At 49.5% G+C, this 17,393-nt stretch overlaps 1 protein-coding gene across 21 annotated transcripts in view; it reads right to left on the minus strand.

Moving 5' to 3' along the window:
- Positions 1–17,393, minus strand: part of Zmynd8 (zinc finger MYND-type containing 8) — a 99,108-nt gene that overhangs the window by 38,285 nt on the left and 43,430 nt on the right. For all 21 annotated transcript variants that reach the window (XM_031372774.1, XM_031372791.1, XM_031372783.1 and 18 more), the window contains 7 exons: positions 16,826–16,939; positions 13,137–13,229; positions 11,948–12,035; positions 10,376–10,431; positions 8,253–8,330; positions 6,856–6,971; positions 1,620–2,101 (listed from right to left, as the gene is read on the minus strand). In XM_031372774.1, the coding sequence (XP_031228634.1) occupies positions 1,620–2,101; positions 6,856–6,971; positions 8,253–8,330; positions 10,376–10,431; positions 11,948–12,035; positions 13,137–13,229; positions 16,826–16,939 (1,027 nt within the window). The remainder of the gene's footprint in view (positions 1–1,619; positions 2,102–6,855; positions 6,972–8,252; positions 8,331–10,375; positions 10,432–11,947; positions 12,036–13,136; positions 13,230–16,825; positions 16,940–17,393) is intronic.

A 17,393-nucleotide genomic window follows, 5' to 3' on the forward strand; every position in this document is an offset into this window, starting at 1 on the left:
CAGACACAAAAAATTCAATAGTTCTTTATCTCTTTTGTCTGTACGAGTGTTTTGCTTGCATCTATGTCTGTAGACCACGTGTCTGCCTGGTGCCCAGGAAGGTCAGACGAGGACATAAAATCCCCTGGAAATGGAGTTACAGATGGTCAGGAGCCGTGTGGGTGACGAGGACTGAATCCAGCTTCTCTCCGAGAGCAACTTTTAACCACTGGGCTGTTTCCCCAGCCCAGCTCAATAGTTCTAAAAGCACGCACTTAGAAGAAATTTAAGCTTCATTACCCACCAACCAACACCAGTTAGGCTTTATTGAAACTCAGCTATCAATGTCCAGAGCTGCAGCCACGACCCAAACACAGAACGACCGTCTACATCTACTGTAGGCCCCACTGAGTAAGGGATGCAGTTTGTGAGAGTAGAATGATCTGAATGTGCCCCCCCGTCTGTCTTGGCTGAGGGTTTGGATTTTTGTTGTTGTTATTTTAATATTTTCTGAGACAGGATCTCATGTAGTCAAGGCTACCCTCGGACCCCTAACCCCCTTGCCCCTACCTCCTGAATGCTGGGGTTACCACACTGGCATGTGCTGTCACAGTGGCTTCTTATATATATGGCCACCTTACCAGCTCAGCAAATGTCAAGCACGATGGGTGAGTAGGTTGTGTATTTTTAGAATAGGGACTTTGTAGTCTAAGTTCTCTTTAAAAAGAAGGAAAAAAATCTGCCAGTGAATAAGGAATGTTGCTGCACAGCCCGATGCCACAGATCCCACCCACGGGAAGACAGACACTAAATTAAACACAACCATTCTTATATTCCTATAAAAACTCTATTTCTTTTTTTTTTTTTTTGAAATGCAGAACAAGAGAGCAAAGGGGAGCTTGCACACGAACACACTTTATTTTACGATGTGCTAACTTCAAGCAGTTTTTAATGGGGCAGCCTTGGTGGGGTACACCTATAAGCCCAGCACATGGAAGAGGAAGATGGGAAGATCCTCCTGTCTGGACCAGCCTGGACCATTCCTTAGGTCACCCTTCCATTGCATCTCTTCTCAGATCCTTGGGGCCCTGACACAGTCTGCTCAACAGAGCTTACGCATAGGAGAGCCTACATTTGCTGGTTATGGTTGCCATGGTAAAGGTGGCGGGCAGGGGGGGGGGGTCTAAGGCATTCAGACATTAAAGATATTCCCGAAGCCACATCAGCTGAGGGGGAGTCCTGCAATACCAGTGTCTTCTCCAAAACACAGCACAGAGCTGGATAAAGCCAGCCCTGAAGGAAGTGTGACAACGGGGCAGGAGATCAGTCTTCGCCTCCAGTCTCTTCATCTAAGTTAACCCTAACACAAAGGTATCAAAAACTAAGCTTTCAACTATAATGTAATGAGAAAAAAATAGTCACAGGGCACTGTTGGGAACAGACAAGAGGCTCTGACGTTAGCCTCCAGCCCTGCAGGGTTTGGGGGCCATTTCTAAGAATGGCCCCAGCTGGCCTTTAGGAGCACTTCCCTCACGTCTGGGATCTGGTGAACCTGCCTGCTTGCACCTATGGGTGAGGCATCCAAGGACGCCAGAATACACCAAGGGGCCAACTACCCAACTCTCCCAACTGGGGCTGACCTGTGCTCTTATCAAGGAAGTCCATGGACTCCTCGCTTGCGCTGAAGTGGCTGGACGGGGCCTTCTTCTCAGGGTCCTGCTCCACATCGGAGCCCGTGTGCACAGAGGAGTTCGTACTGGTGGGGGAGCGAGGCATGTCGGACAAGGAGATCCTGCGGCCAGCACCCCCGCTCAGAAGGGGCTTGCTCAGAATGATCTTGGGGGACGCTGTCATGTCAAAATTGAGCTTCACCTTCTCCTGTTTGTCTGTCTTGGCAGTGCCGGCGCTGGGGTTGCTGGGATCGAGCAGCATTTGGTACTGGTTATTGGGCGTGTAGGGTGTCCTGAACGGGGAGTAATTAAAAACCCCAAACTTCCTCCGTATGTTCTCCACATAAACTTCCATCTCTTGCATGGCGCTGTTGAAGATGCTCTTAGTCTTTTTCACAGAAAAGGGGATTTCTTTAGACATGAGGTAGCAATTATTGACTGGAACCCAGGCTCTAGGATAGCAAGAGAAAGAGACTCTGAGTCAGCTTCAGTCATTCCCAAGGTAGTTTACTTACTTACTCTCTCTTTCTTCCTTTCTTCCTTTCTTTTTTTAATTTTCTTAACGCAAACCAAATTAGCCTGGCAGGTGCCTGCCAAGATTCTTAAATATGGGGCCTCCTTTTTAAATAATTGACCTGTTTTGAATGGTTAATGAATGATCCACTTCACAGAGGTATTAAGGATAGACCACGAAATAACAAGAAAACTTAGCTACGCACTCACTCATCTTAATCGCTTAGAAACAAAATGGAAGGCTCAGCCGCAGCTGCCAAGCCTGGAGACCTGCAAAGCCCATGTGGAGAGAGCCACCTCCCTCAGGTTGTCCTTTGGCACTGTGGCACTCACATGCACACACACAAGGATGAACAACAAAATGAGTATAAACACCAAAATAAATAAATAAATAAACTGAGACTCCCTTCGGTTTTCTGCTGTTTCTGAGTAAGGAAACACAGAGTCCTCCAGGACTCGGACGTGTTTCCTGGATCTCCCTGGGCTGCACATGCAGGTGTACGTTTCAGTTTTACTCGAGACAATCTCACTGTGTTGTCTAGGTTGGCTTGCAACTCAGGATGCTGCTTCGTCGGCATCCTCAGTGCCTAGCTACACCTGGCAACATCTGAGAAGATAACCACGAGAAAAACACTCTCCCCAGACCTTGCTGCTTCACGGAAGGCCCATCCTCCTCCATCAACCCCCAGAACGTTTTTTGCAGAGACCCAGAGACCAATAGCAACAGTGGTGGTACTTTTCCAGTACTGGCAACCCCCAGGACCCCAGGAAGGTCTGAGAACACCCCAGCCTTCTCCTGTGGAGAAGGGACACCAGAACATTTGCTAATTGTGCACTCCAGACCCTACAGCCTCAACCTAGCTTGTAACTTCTCTCTGGAGACTTTTAAGGGTTCCTGGACCTCATACCGAAGCCTGGCATAAAGCCATGGGATGTGGTGGGGGCCAGGGGGAGAGAAGATTCTTGCTCCGATAAGGGTACTATCTGTCCAGCTGTGTCTGAAGTACCCACTCAGGACACCAGATCCAGCCATTCCCAGTCTCCCTGGTCTTTGAAGAGAAACAGTGGGATTCACCTACAGCATTTTACACCACATCAACAGCTAGCATTGAATTGCTACATCTGAAGAGGAAATGGTGCACCAGAAAGGAGGCCTGTGAGGAGGCAAATTTCAGCACAAAGCCTGGCTGCCAGTGAGAACCCCCATGCATGCAGCTGACCTTGGGGAACAGCTCCCCTTCCTGTGCGTGCTAGGGACACCTTTCTGCTGGGACCTGAAGGCCCTTATATCCAGACAGGTAGACCTGACCGAAGTTGAACCAGAAACCAAATACCTACAACAGAGAGGGCTCTGGGCTAGGTAAGGGAGAGGTCAGAGTCACTTGGGTCCCCAACCCTGGACATTTCCCACTTAGGAGAGCACCAAGACAGCAAAGGCCACAGCTGTGAGTCAGCACCAGGACACTCCCCTCAGCCAGGCCACAGACCCAAAGTCCACGGCCTGCTCTACAGTTTCAAGGAGAAAACTGTCCAGCCACCCTCAGGTTCCCAAGTCACTTAAGGGGCCTAGGCAAGAATAAGCTCTGTGTCCTTAAAAGGAAATGAGATATTTGTTCACACAGAAAGTCTGAGGGGGGAGCCGAGCAGCCTTGGGTCCAGACTCTCCCCGGGGACGCTGGGCAAGCCATTACACTCTGGGGTCCGGTTTTCTTCTCAGTTAGACTGAAGTGAAAGCAGGTACTTCAAAGGGGGGGCGGGGGGAGCCAGGCGGTGGTGGTGCACGCCTTTAATCCCAGCACTTGGGAGGCAGAGGCAGGCGGATTTCTGAGTTCGAGGCCAGCCTGGTCTAGAGAGTCCAGGATAGCCAAGGCTATACAGAGAGACCCTGTCTCGAAAAACCAGAAAACAAAACAAAACAAAAAACAAACAAACAAAAACAAAGGGTAACAAAGTGTCTGTAACCCCCAGACACTCTGCCTTGGACTCATTTGGCATAAGAGTTCCTATATTTTTAGATGACACATATATCTAAGACCAAGCAAACAATTCTTTGAAGTGGGAGCCTACAGAGCCTCCCGTGACCTCTGCTGGAGCCTCAGTGGGTTCACGCTCAGAACCATCAATTTGATCATACCAGTGGAGTGTTCTGGGATGGTTCTTAGCCTGACCTAGCTCACTAGCACACACCTACGTTTTCACTTTGGTGGCACCAAGTGAAGAGTCTGTTGTCAGTCTCTCGTAGGTCCCTATATCATCAGTTTCCTCACATCTCATTGAAGTAGGCTGCAGATGAGCCCACCTGGATTGACTTTTAAGACTGTCTAGGGCCAGGTGGCGGCGCACACAGGGGGCGGGACAGAGGCAGGCGGATCTCTGAGAGTTTGAGGCCAGCCTGGTCTACATAGGGAGTTCCAGAACAGCCAGGGCTATACAGAGAGACCCTGTCTCAAACAACAAAGCAAACAAAAGTCTATCATATACAGAAAAACTAACAAAAAACAACAACAACAAAATCCCTGTCTGGGGACAAAGAGGGGCTCACCCAGAACCAAGAATTTCCCTGAGGAGAATGTGCACACCAGTACCCAGGGATGGGGATGCCTTGGGCCTCAAAGGGTTGGTATCAAGGTGCTTAGACTGTTCGTGCATCCACAGTGGGGCCACCTTGCCTAAAAGAAACCCACCGGGTTAGCAGAGACCCTCAGAGGAAACAGAAAACACTGAGGGTGTGAAGAGCCAGGGATCTTACAAGAGAACAGGAAAGACCCGACTCTTGGCCAGCCCCCAGGACCAAGGAATCCACTGCACATCTCAGACAACAGCCTTAGCATAAGCACAAGCATTGTTTGTAGAGCCTGTGTCCCCAAGGCCACTTTCAGGGACAGGTTGGCAGGGTGGTCACAGTAGGAGGAGCAGCAGAACCCTGAGCTCCTGGGTCTGGGTCCATTTGGTAAATGGGGACATCTATTGTGCCACAACCTAATGTGCCCCCCCATAGGGGGGTTAAATCCATAGGGCTGCCCCACAGGAGAATCTTAACCCGTTAAGATGTTGAACACCTCAAATGCTCTTTGATGAGTTGGCTAAGGCACAGCCAGCAGGCATCTCCTCCTGCTCTAAAAACAGAAAGCAAATTCTTACTTGCCTCTACCCAGAGCATCCAGCTGAAACCACTAATTACAGCCCGGCCTCTCCAGGCACAGCCCTTCACTGGGCTCTGCCCCTCTAGCCAGGTCCACCAGTGCCTTCACACCAAGCATTTCCTACAGATGGAGACAGGGACCCTGCCCAGCAGCTTGCTTAAACAAGTGTCTGCCTGCGTGCTAATGCACTGCAGGATGGGAAAGAGCCTGAGGGAGTGCATTCCTTTAGCTGAAGGAATGCTGAAATTCAGGATGAGTTCCACCAGGACAGGGAGGGGAAGGTGGGGGAGAGGGCTCAGTGGTAGAGAGCTTGCCTAGCATCCAGCAAGCCTGGGTTCCATCCACAACAACGCACTACCGGGGTGTCCAGGTGTGCACCCTGGAATCCCAGCACCCAGGATGTGAACGAAGAAGATCAGGAGTTCAGAGCCACCTTCTAATATAAAACAAGTTGAGACCAGCTGAGGCTAAATGAGCCCCTCCCCACAGCCACACCCCACCCCACCCCTGCAAAGGGGGTTGGGAGGGTGAAAATTAAACTGCAATGCACCCTGCCAAAGCCAGTACTACCTCAAGGAACCTGTTCTCCCGACGGGAACAACTGGAATTTCTGTAAGAAACTCAATCTCTCTAATATTGAGATTTTTTTTTTTGCTTTGACTCCTAAGTCAAGCACAACTTGACAGAGAGTGAGCACAATAATTCAGATGCTGATTATCACACACACAAAAAAAAATATCTATTTTCTGTGTGGTACATGACTTTAACTCTTACACATTCGTACGTCTTCTCAAAACGCGGGGTGGGGCCATACTCCCAAGGAACCTTTGCTTCCTTTAAGCCTAAGGGAACTTGAATGTGAGATGGTGTCTCTGACTACCTGTTGTTCACAGGCAGGCGGGGGCTCCAAGCAAAGGGAGCTGCTGTTAGCTGGAGCCAACTCCATAACTCCACTCAGCCTGTGCGGGAGGGAAAGGGGAGGCTGGGGAGGCTGGGGGGGAGGGTTCCCGGCTGTCAAAATGTCATCCTCCCTGTCATTTCCGAGTTTAGATACACAGAAAGGGGAATTGGGGGAGCTACTCCACCTAATGATAGGAGCATCGTTTAGTGGCAATCTACCTCTGGTCTCTGAAAGCATTCCTTTTAAAAGCAATTTGCACAGAGGTTTAATTTACTCCAGAAAACAAAATGAATAAACAAGTACCCATCTAACAGCACGTCACAGAGCCACGGAACTCACTCTGAAGCCAGATCCACCAACAGAACCATGGAGGCAAAGCTCTTTCCTAACACACCTGAAGCTACCACACCGACGAAACACCTGCGTGAAGCCTCCCCTCACCAAGCTTGGCGGAGGAGAACCAGAAAACATCTTGCAATAACGAGATCACAGGTTGGGTAAGACCATATGTAAAAACAATAGCCGTATTCGCCAGCGATAAAAGGTAGAGTTCACTTTTAAAAACAACACAGTACCCTCCTACCACCTTTACTCTATGATGTCATTACCCAAAGTTCCACTCGCAGCCCGTTTTAATTAAAGCTCCCACCTGTCATGTTGTCCAAAGAAACGGGCATCAACCTGCCCATCTTTGTCCCTCAGAGCTTTCGCTGGCCAGAATGGAAACCCTTTCAGTTTTGCCCAGACCAAAGGGTGCGGGTTGCTCTAGAAGAAGAACAAAATGCAGGGTTGGCGTTATATTTGGCAGCAAGAGACACATTAAAGTCTGAAAGGCAATCTGGACGCAGGGAGGCAGGAAGGACACAGCCCTGTGCTGATTAATTAGGCTTTTGTCAATGTGGTACAAGCTAGAGTCATCAGGGAAGAGGGAGCCTCAAGTAAGAAAAGCCTCCATCAGACAGGTCTGTAGACAGATCTGCGGGGGATTTCCCTGATTGACAACTGCCGTGGGCAGGCCCAAGCCACTGGTGGGTAGGTGGTCCTGAGGTGAGGAGCGAGGCAATGAGCAGCTCTCCTCCAGGACCTCATTGGCTGGGCTTCCGGGTCCTGTCTTAACTTGCCTTGGTGTCGGACTATAAGCTGGAAAGAAAACGAAATTAACCCTTTCCTCCCCAGGCCGCTGCTGGCCTCAGTGTTTATCACAGTAATTAGAAGGCAAAATAGGACATAAGCCATGCGTGAAAAGAAGGCAGCTGCAAGCAAGGTGACCCCCGGCAGGTGTGCAGCCTGGACAGGGCTGGCACAAGGCTTAAAGCTAAAAGAGTGAATCGGGCTTGGGTCCTGGGTGACCAAGAAAATCTACTTCGTTAGCTACCACAGACACAGTCAACACCTACTCTGTGCTAAGTTTGTACAAAATGTGGAGTTACGTGCAAGGAAGAAGCTGCAGGAGCCACGCTTGTCTGCTAGGGCTCCACGGGTGTTTATATCCAGAGGCAAGAGGAGGCCTGGAGTCTTGCCTTTTCAAACCCTCCACCCTGCCCCTCTCTCAGACACGCTCACTCCATCCCACAGCGCTCAGCTCTGTAAAGCAGTGGTTCTCAACCCGTGCCCAACACTGTCAGAGAAAGAAGAGTTTACCAGGACGGCTTTGCCCTTCCATAAACCAATGATCTCTCTGGAGAGACAGACAGTCCTCCAGGGATGTGTGTCCAAAGGTCTTCAAACAGGAACCAACCAGATTTTAAAATGACACAGCAAACTGCAGACATGGTTCTGACACATCTCATGATCTGCACCTCACCTGCCACAATCCCTCTTTTGAATCAGCTCAGTTACCAAGACACTTAACTCTGGAACAAAACCAGGTGGGCCCAGGAGGCTCACCTAAGCCCGGTTAGCTCCTCTCCACCCTGACTTTTTCAGAACTTCTATTAAAGCTTCCCCATCTCATCTCTGTAAATCCCGGAGAGGGTCATCTTGGGATAGTCACTAAGAGCACCAGAGTTTCCAGGAGTGAAACAAAAGAAACCGGATCCAACTTACACAGGGCTCACAGAACCAGTTGTCTCGTTTTTGGCAAGCTGCTAGATAACATTCTGGACATACTTCTATTTCATTCATCTGCAAAGCAAAACACACATTAGAGTGCGGAGCCCCAGGGGGCTGCCATCTGGAAGCCCTACTAAATCCCTGACACTTCTACGTGCTTGGACTTTAATCTCAAGGTCAGATTTTCTTCTTTTATTATGGGGCAGGCAGAGAGCAACAGAATTTTGACAGGTAGCTCAGGGTGGCCTCAAAGTAATTAAGAGAGTCTCCTGCCTCTGCCTCCCAAGTGCTGAGACCATAGGTTCACCAACAGTTTGCTTAATAATTTTTTTTCATGACTAATGACAACCATAACATCAACCACACCGTGGCTCTCTGGCTCCCTTTTAGGATGATATTCGGCTAGGTGATCAGCACAGCTTAGAACCAATCAATGGTCTAGCCTGAAGTCAAAGCTGACCACGCACAAGCCCCGACGCTTCAGAAAAAGCCCTTATGACTCAGGGCCTGCACCTCTTCGTAGGTAGTCAAGGATGATGGACCACATAGAACCCACACAGCAGCCAACTCCATAGACTTAGCCTTCTGAGATGCCCCGTGGGATCTACGGCCGTAACACCTTACCACAACCAAATCTAAGTCTTCACCCCTCAGCATCTATTTACTCCTCACAAGTGGGACAAGGTCAGACCACGGTCATCTCATTTTAAAGTACTGTGGAAAGGGATGAAGCCCTAAAAATTCAAATATCCTCCCGAGGGTCCACAGAGGCAGAGAGGTAGAGCGGGGGATTGAACCTGGGCAGTGCATCTCCAAAGCCTGTGAGTCTCCTCAACACACTTAGCAGCTATTATTTTCCCGGTATTGGTCATCTAACATTGCTCTTTGCCTCCTGGTGCCATGCAGGGCCCGTGTATATAGCAGGTAATCTGCCACATCTTTATCCTTCAGCCCACATCCATGCTCTATCCATCCTCCTGAGCCAGTGTAACTGGGGGCTGAAGTGAGAGGGGTCCTGTACTCCTCCTCCCAAAGGCTAATAGTGAGGGGTGCATCACGACTTGCTGCCAACCCAATACAACCAGGAATGACAGTGAAATGTTACTGTCCCCAGATCACATACAAGAAATACACATATTGCATTCTTTTTAAATGGAGATAGCTGGGCTAGAAAGGTGGCTTAGAGATTAAAGACACCTGCTGTTCTTGCAGACAACCTATTTAGTTTAGTTCCCAGCATCCACCTCAGGAAGCTTGAAAGCACAGGTGACTCCATTTCTAAGAGAATGGCCCTCTGGCCCCTTCAGGCATCTATACACTCACAATGCACATAAATACAAAGGTGCCCATACACACAACGAATGAATGAATGAGTGAATGAATGAATGAATGAATCTTTTACAAAGATCGGTCCTTCCCGTGCTGGAAGAACACACAGTGCCATACACTCGCACCCTGGTTGGTGTCCACACTGCCATAACTATCCTGGAAGCAGTCAGAAAATTGCCACCAACTAATGGAAATGCCCGATCTCTTGACACCACGACACGCTGTTATCTGGGAATCTCATGCCAGAGAACCACACAGTCAAGTTGGGAGAGAGAGGGGGAAAAAAACCCACCATGGCCAGGCAATGTGGCAGGAATGGCAGCACAGTGTTACACCTCTGCTCCCGGCACTACGGAGGCAGAGGCCAGCCCAACCTACGCAACAAGTTCAAGGCTAGTCAGGGTATATAAAGAGACCCCATTTTCAATAAGAAAGAAAGAAGGAAAGGAAAGGAAAGGAAAAAGGAAGAAGAGACGGAGTCTTCCTTTGTGAATGATGCCGTCTGCTGCCTGACTCAAGCCAACTGTGGAGGCCAAGGTCACACCTGGCGAACCCTGCATGTGGCCACAACTTCCTAAAGATTACTCCCATCCTCACTGTTGAACTAAGGGGCTCCTCTTGTAACATTGGGGTCCCCTCTTTCCTGCTTTCATGTTGCTTGAAGAGACAAGATACTGTGTATACCACTGCACACTAAAGTCACTGCAGCTACCCGCTGGGGCGCTCCCCACTGGAATGCCCTGCCTCTAGGAGAACCCCCACCCACAGGAGAGCCAGGAGTCACCTACCTCGTGCTCACAGATTTTGATGACGACCTTTGCTATTTGCGTCAACTTGTGGTTTCCTAAGGGAATAAGAAACTGGGATTATTTCACAGGCAAACAGTGAGCGAGCGACCTACCTTGGGGTGACACACATATTAGCTATTTTTTTTAACTTGTTTCCCCCACACACCAAGATTCACCATTTAAAGGTTAAAACTTGTCTATCCAGGACTAAGCTTTGCCAGCTTCTTGCAACTGAGTAGCCGGTGTGGAATTCCCTAGAGAAGTCACTTCAAAGTGCTCTGACATTCTGAAGGCTATAATTAGCAGGAAGGAGCCTTACCTAACCCTGTAATTCCAGAACACCATGCCAGGGAGAATGGCTGGTGCCTCCCTAAGACTCCACCAGAAACCATAGAGAAACAGGTGAGAGGACCCTCTACGTGATGACTCCCTGCCGCTACCAGAACTCTTAGCTAACGAGCCGAGCGGCTGGCAAAGCTCCGCTGCCCGCCTTTCTCCCTTGCACCAATGCAAAGGTCAGGACGGCCAAAGGGCTACTATGATCATTTGGGTTCATTTTCAGAAACTGTCAATTTTCTGGGCTAAAGAGACAGTTCCATCAGTAAAGTACTAGCTAGCCTCGAAACGATAAGGACCCCATGGCCAGCCATTCTAGCCTAACGGGCCAGCTCCAAGCCTGAGCGACCTGGTCCCACAAGACACCAGAAACCAAGGTGGAGGGTTTCTCAAGTTGACCTCAAGCCTCACACATAACGTGTGTGTGTGTGTGTGTGTGTGTGTGTGTGTGTGTGTGTGTGTGAGTGTGCGTGTGTGTATGCACAGGTGCATGCCCACCCCTCCACACACACGCACCTACAGGAATATGTGCTCATGGAATGTGCACTTATCCATACCTACACATAACACATTGCTATGGCAAGTAAATAAACAACAATGCACAGGAAGGAACCTTTAATGACGGCCTCTGTGGGGATCTGCTGCTGTTCCCCATCCAGCCCCACACCACACTGGCCATCCTGGCTGGAGTTAAGTGTTGGGTTCCTTCTTCACCTGAGCCCATTCCCATTTGTACTCAGACAGAGGTCTGTATCAGGTGTTGTGGACACTCCCCTGCCTCTACCTTCCCAGGGCTGGGGTGACAGATGGGTGCCATGACTGCTGGATTTACACAGGCTCGGGAAATGGCAACTCAGATCTTCCCAGCCACCTAAGCCTGATTTTATTATTAAGGCTCTTTTTTTTAACTTTTATTGCATTATTAGAAAAGTTACATGATTTCAATTTATCTGAATTTGTTTTGTTAACATGGCTCTTTTAAATTATACGATGGGAGAGGCCAAAGGAAGCTGAAAACGACAGAAGAGTCAGATGGGCTCCAGGGATCCAGGAGTCACAGGCAGTTCTGAAAGGCCTAACATGCGTCCTGAGAACCAAACCCGTAGTGTCTGGAAGAGCAGCAGGTGCTGCCACTGCAGAGCCGTCTCTCTAGCCCATCAAACCTGTCTTAACAAAGGGCAGGAGACAGCCATGTTTGAGGCACACCCTCTCCTTGGGAAGCTCCGAGTCACTCACCCCCATTATAAATAATGCAGTTGTGCAAGATCCACTTGGCGTCAGCCAGGAAGGCTTCCGTACAGCCGTACATCTTCTTCTTTGCATTCTGGGAGGGAAAGCCAGAGACCATTATGACCATTGAAGTCTATACAGGCGGCAGTGCTAACACCTGGGTCCCCGCGCCTTTCACAGGAGCCATCTGCCGAATTAATCGGCGCTCTCCGACTCGACTCCCAGGATGCTATTAGGTTCAAGATCTATGGCCCTATAAAAGGCGCCCGCAGTCATCGCAGGGATGTGAGCATTCTCATTTTGAAAATGCTGTCATCCATCCAGCAACTTCATCCAATGAAGGGCACACTTCATATAGCGGAATATCACTAGCTAATAATAAAGGGACTATATGGTATCACATGCATCTCACAAAAGCCAATGAGGTTTGACAGAAGGAGAAACCAAGGTAGGATACTGTGAAGACACCTCACGCAGGCCTGAAGCTAGGATCCAGCCCTGCTGTTTAATGCCTGTTTGCCTGATTCCTGCATATCAAAAGGTCTGGGTAATTTTCCAAAGTAGATGTGACTGCTTTGGGTGGGGGATTAGCAATGCAGACATTATGACACCATATCCCTCTTTATGGGGGCCTTTGTTTTCTTTCAGAATCAGGAATCACAGACAGGGCTCTGCACAGGCCCAGCCCTTCACAGATGTATTTCCAGCATATACTTAGCTCCTGCATTGGGAAATCTGCACAAAAAGATGTGCTCGGTGGAAGTGTTTTAAGTGTGATTTTTTTTTTTTCAATCACAGAATTTTAGCACAAAGTCTTAAAACCACCTTAGGGCATTCAAGAAACAGCCTGATGGGCAGGTCAAAGAAGCGGCTTTACTGCTGATCTGAAGGTTTCCAAACACGTCACATTCTCTACCTCCCTCCAGATGTTCATTATCACCTCAGGAGGAAGTGAGATGCCAATCAGTCAAATCACTAATTCTCAAAAGCGAGGATATCCCTCAAGAACACTGCCCAGGATTTCAACAATCCCCTACCGGAAGAAGATCACAAAGAAAGGGCATGGAAGACTGAGAGCTCTATCTGATGATGTCCAGAATAATCCACCTGGAGGTAGGGAGGGGTAAGGAACGGGAGAGCCTGAGCTATCTTGACACCAGTGCTACTACGACCAGGCTCTGTGGTAGAGGCCAACCTTTTCCAATGTACAAAGGTCCATGGGGTGGAAAATATATTCTGCATAGTCGGGGTGCTGCTCCAATGGGACGGGCTTCTGGAATGCATCCGTCTGTAAGAGAGAGACATGCACAGGCAAAAAGCCATCACTACCCTGAAGAGGAGGCATGGGCGGCAGAGGATGCTCAGAACCAGACACATGCCCAGAGATAACCACACAGGATGACCTCGAGAAGCTCAAGGTGACCCACACCTTCTAATCTAACTCTGCTCTTCCAGAAAGTCCTGGGCCCGAGTCAGTGGGTCTGGTTTTGTTCTTTGTTTAGATTACAGCCTCTGCCTTCTTCCATTAAGACTGACAATTACCACACTGCTGACCACTCTGGGCCTCGAAAAGACAGTTACTGTGTAGTCCACACCCTAGCACAAACTGATGCTGAAAGGTAACTCAGAAAACATTCCCAAAGTGTGAGCACTAGGTGTGACCTGGGCAGAAACCCATAAAGTGAGGCTCTCTGTTCCTCTCTCCAGAAGCCGGACTCATTGAATTTTGAACTTGATCCACTTGAGGTATCATCAGCTCAAGGGGCAACGACTGGTTAGTGTGGGTGGCAGGAATTTACTATTTAATTTTAAAATGCAAATAGGAGGTGCTGGGAGGGCATGGCAGCACAAGCCTTTAATCCCAGCACTCTGGAGGCAGAGGCAGGTGGAACTCGGAGTTCAAGGGCAGCCTGGTCTACAGAGCTAGTTCCAGGACAACCAGGGCTTCATGAAGAAACCCTGCATTGAGAGAGCGAGAGAGAGAGCGAGGGGGGGGAGTGGATGGGAAGGAGGGAGAGATGCTGGAGAGGTGGCTCAGTGGTTAAGAGTACTTGCTCCTTCACCAGAGATCTTGAATTTGGTTCCCAGCACACACACTGGGCAACTCACAACCATCTGTAATTAAGGCTCCAGGGTGTCTGGTACCCTTGTCTGGCTGTGTGCGTGTGTGCGTGTGTGTCTGTGTGTGTGTGTCTGCGTGTCTGTGTCTGTCTGTCTGTCTTTGTCTGTGCACCGGGCACTCACAGAGTGGTTTCTAAGCATCTGTAACTCTAATTCCAGAGGCTTCCATGCTCCTCTTAGCTCTTCGAGCACCAGGCAAGCACATGGTACACACACAGGCAAAACACCCACACACATAAAAAAATAAATCTCTTTAAAATATATCATGAATTAAAAAAAAAAATCAGTGTCTTCAGTTTTCCTCTTAGGTTTAGAATTCTACAGAGTTGAACTGAGTTGGCTGGGCGTGATAGTGCATGTCTTTGGTCTTTGGGCTCAGCACTCAGGAGGCAGAAGCAAGTGCCTATCTGGGAGTTTGAAGACAGTGTGGTCTACCAAGCAAGTTCCAGGACAGCCAGGGATACACAGAGAAACCCTGCCTTAATGAAACAAAACAAAAAAGCAAAGCTAGGTTTGCTGTGGAGAGCTCACTGGCTGCAGCCCTTCGGTAGAGCATTGATCTAGCACGGGTGGATAAGGCTCTGGTTTCAATCCCAGCACCCCTCAACTCCCCTTGGAAAAAGGAAAACAAACCCCCGTGCCAGGCTCCCCGCACAGATGATCCCTTTAGGGATGCTTTCAGCAGACACAGTAAGAAGCTGGGCTGGGGTGGAGCACACCTTTAATCCCAGACCTTGGGAGACAGAGGCAGGTGGATCTCGGTGAGCTCAAGGTCAGCCTGGTCTATAGTACGGACATACAGGGCTACACCGAGAAAAAAACCTGTTTATTTTTGTTTTTTCCCCTTTGAACCACATTCTGGCTATATACTTTACTCCCAATGATTGGGCTTCAAGAGAAAAATAGTTTCCTGTTTTAACAAGAGCCAACTGGAAGGAGCTGGACTTTTTCCCTGTATAACAACAGATTTCAGAATACATCTCAAAGCCAAAACCTGCTCTTGGTTTTGCTTTTATTTTCTGCATTATCACCATTATCTCTTTAGTGTATGTGTGGGGGCATGGGCACGTGAGGGGGTGAGAGTGGCGGTACAGATGAAGGTGTTGGGGTACGGGCATGTGAAGGTATGGGTGTGGGAGTGCAGGCATGTAAGGGTGTGGATGTGGGGGTTTGAGCGTGTGAGGAAATGTGTGTAGGGGTACAGGCATGTGAGGGTGTATGGATGTGGGGGCACATGCATGTGAGGGTGTGGATGTGGGGGCACAAGCATGTGAGGGAATGTGTGTAGGGGTACAGGCATGTGAGGGTATGTGGATGGGGGTGCACTCATGTGAGGGTGTGGATGTGGGGGTTTGAGCGTGTGAGGAAATGTGTGTAGGGGTACAGGCATGTGAGGGTGTGTGGATGTGGGGGCACATGCATGTGAGGGTGTGGATGTGGGGGCACATGCATGTGAGGGTGTGGGTGTGGGGATACAGGCATGTGAGGGTGTGTGGTTGGGGGTGCAGGCATGTGAGGGTGTGGTGTGGGGGCACAAGCATGTGAGGGTGTGGATGTGGGGATACAGGCATGTGAGGGTGTGTGGTTGGAGGTGCAGGCATGTGAGGGTGTGGTGTGGGGGCACAAGCATGTGAGGGTGTGGGTGTGGGGATACAGGCATGTGAGGGTGTGTGGTTGGGGGTGCAGGCATGTGAGGGTGTGGGTGTGGGTGTGGGGGCGCAGGCATGTGAAGGTCAGGAATATGGAGGTCAGGAGCCCGGAGATCGCTCTGGTCAGCAGACTTTCCAGCAAGCATCGTTATCTCCTGGGACATCTCGCTGGCCATATTTCTGTGCTTTTTGCTAGCTTTAAAGGGTGAGCCCAAGAGCAGCACTAAGAGACTCTGTGAACTTGTTCCTTAGACCATAGGGTGCTTGCCTGCAAACAGAAGAGGGGGCCCCACCCAAGATGTTCCCTGAACTCATCTGTAGGAAAAATGACTAAGTAATGAATTATGTCTTTAAGTAATGGGGGGTAGATGGCTCCTCTGCCGGTGCCTTGTCATGTGACCATCCATGGCTAAACCGAAACCTGTCAAGGAGATCGAGGTGCCCTTGAACTTCTGCCTCCCTAGTGCCAGGATTATAGGCATGTACCACCACTGGGCTTAAACATTACATTTTCAAACATGATGTATCTTGGGGTTGGAGACAGATACAACACTCACCTAGTATTCGCAGGGCCCTGGGTTCCATACCCATTACCACAAAAAACATTTTTCAAAAAGCATTTTTCTGACACTTTCCCAAAATGATTAAACACACCAAACACAGCAGTGCTGGTGTGGTGGAGCCTCTCAGGAGGGCACTGCTGTGACGTAGACATACCTTGACAGCCAAATGTGGCAGAGCGCCTCCCTTCCTACACAGATCTCAAGCCCCACCCCTTTAATGAAGAACAGAGAGCTCCCTGGCTCAGTCTCACTAAACCTGGCTGCCTCTCAGTTCTCACAGAACTTCACACAGGCCCTGGGGAAGAGCACAGAGACCCTCCTCAAACAGTTGGATTTGACCAAGTTGAGTCTGATCGCAGGCGTCATCAGAATCTCAATATCCCACCCACACCTCACTCCCGAGGTCTCCTGGCTAGACTCTCTCAGGACGACTAATGTACTTCCTGTCTGTCCCCAAGAGCGTGTCTGTGTGCCATGGGGGAATCTGTAGTTCATCAAAGGGACCGTCACCACGGTCACCCCGTTCCCGGCAGCGGGAACAGGCCTCTTACCCCTGGCTGCTTCATTTTCTGAATGGCAAACTTGAGCAGGTAGGACAGCTGTTCAATGGTGAGCATGGTCATAGCTTTGCTCTGCGTCTCGATGCATTCCGCTACTGTAATCTTCTACAAGTCAAAAAATGACACACACAGGGCCATTAGGGGAGAAACACATTAGCGATGGTTAATCTCCTTCTCCCTCTACACTCACAGGTAAGTTCCCACCTACACGGGAACAGCTATTGGTCTTGGAAAGGAGTCCACAAGATCAACCACAAGACCAACACGTACTGGATCTGTGGGCAAAGACTTAAGTCGTCAATCCACAAACACTGTGCCACTAGGAAGTGACTCAGGGTGGTGAAGGCATCGTGAATGGAGCTGTGACCTAGGATGGTGCAGGACCGAAACCCTTGGGTCTTAAGAATTCAATGTGAGCCAGGCGATGGTGGTGCACCCCTTTAATTCCAGCACTTGGGAGTCAGAGGCAGGCGGATTTCTGAATTCGAGGCCAACCTGGTCTACAGAATGAGTTCCAGGATAACCAGGACTACACAAAGAAATACTGTCTCGAAAAACC

This window comes from Mastomys coucha, unplaced genomic scaffold (genome assembly GCF_008632895.1).
Source record: "Mastomys coucha isolate ucsf_1 unplaced genomic scaffold, UCSF_Mcou_1 pScaffold15, whole genome shotgun sequence".
NCBI classification, from domain to species: Eukaryota; Metazoa; Chordata; class Mammalia; order Rodentia; family Muridae; genus Mastomys; species Mastomys coucha.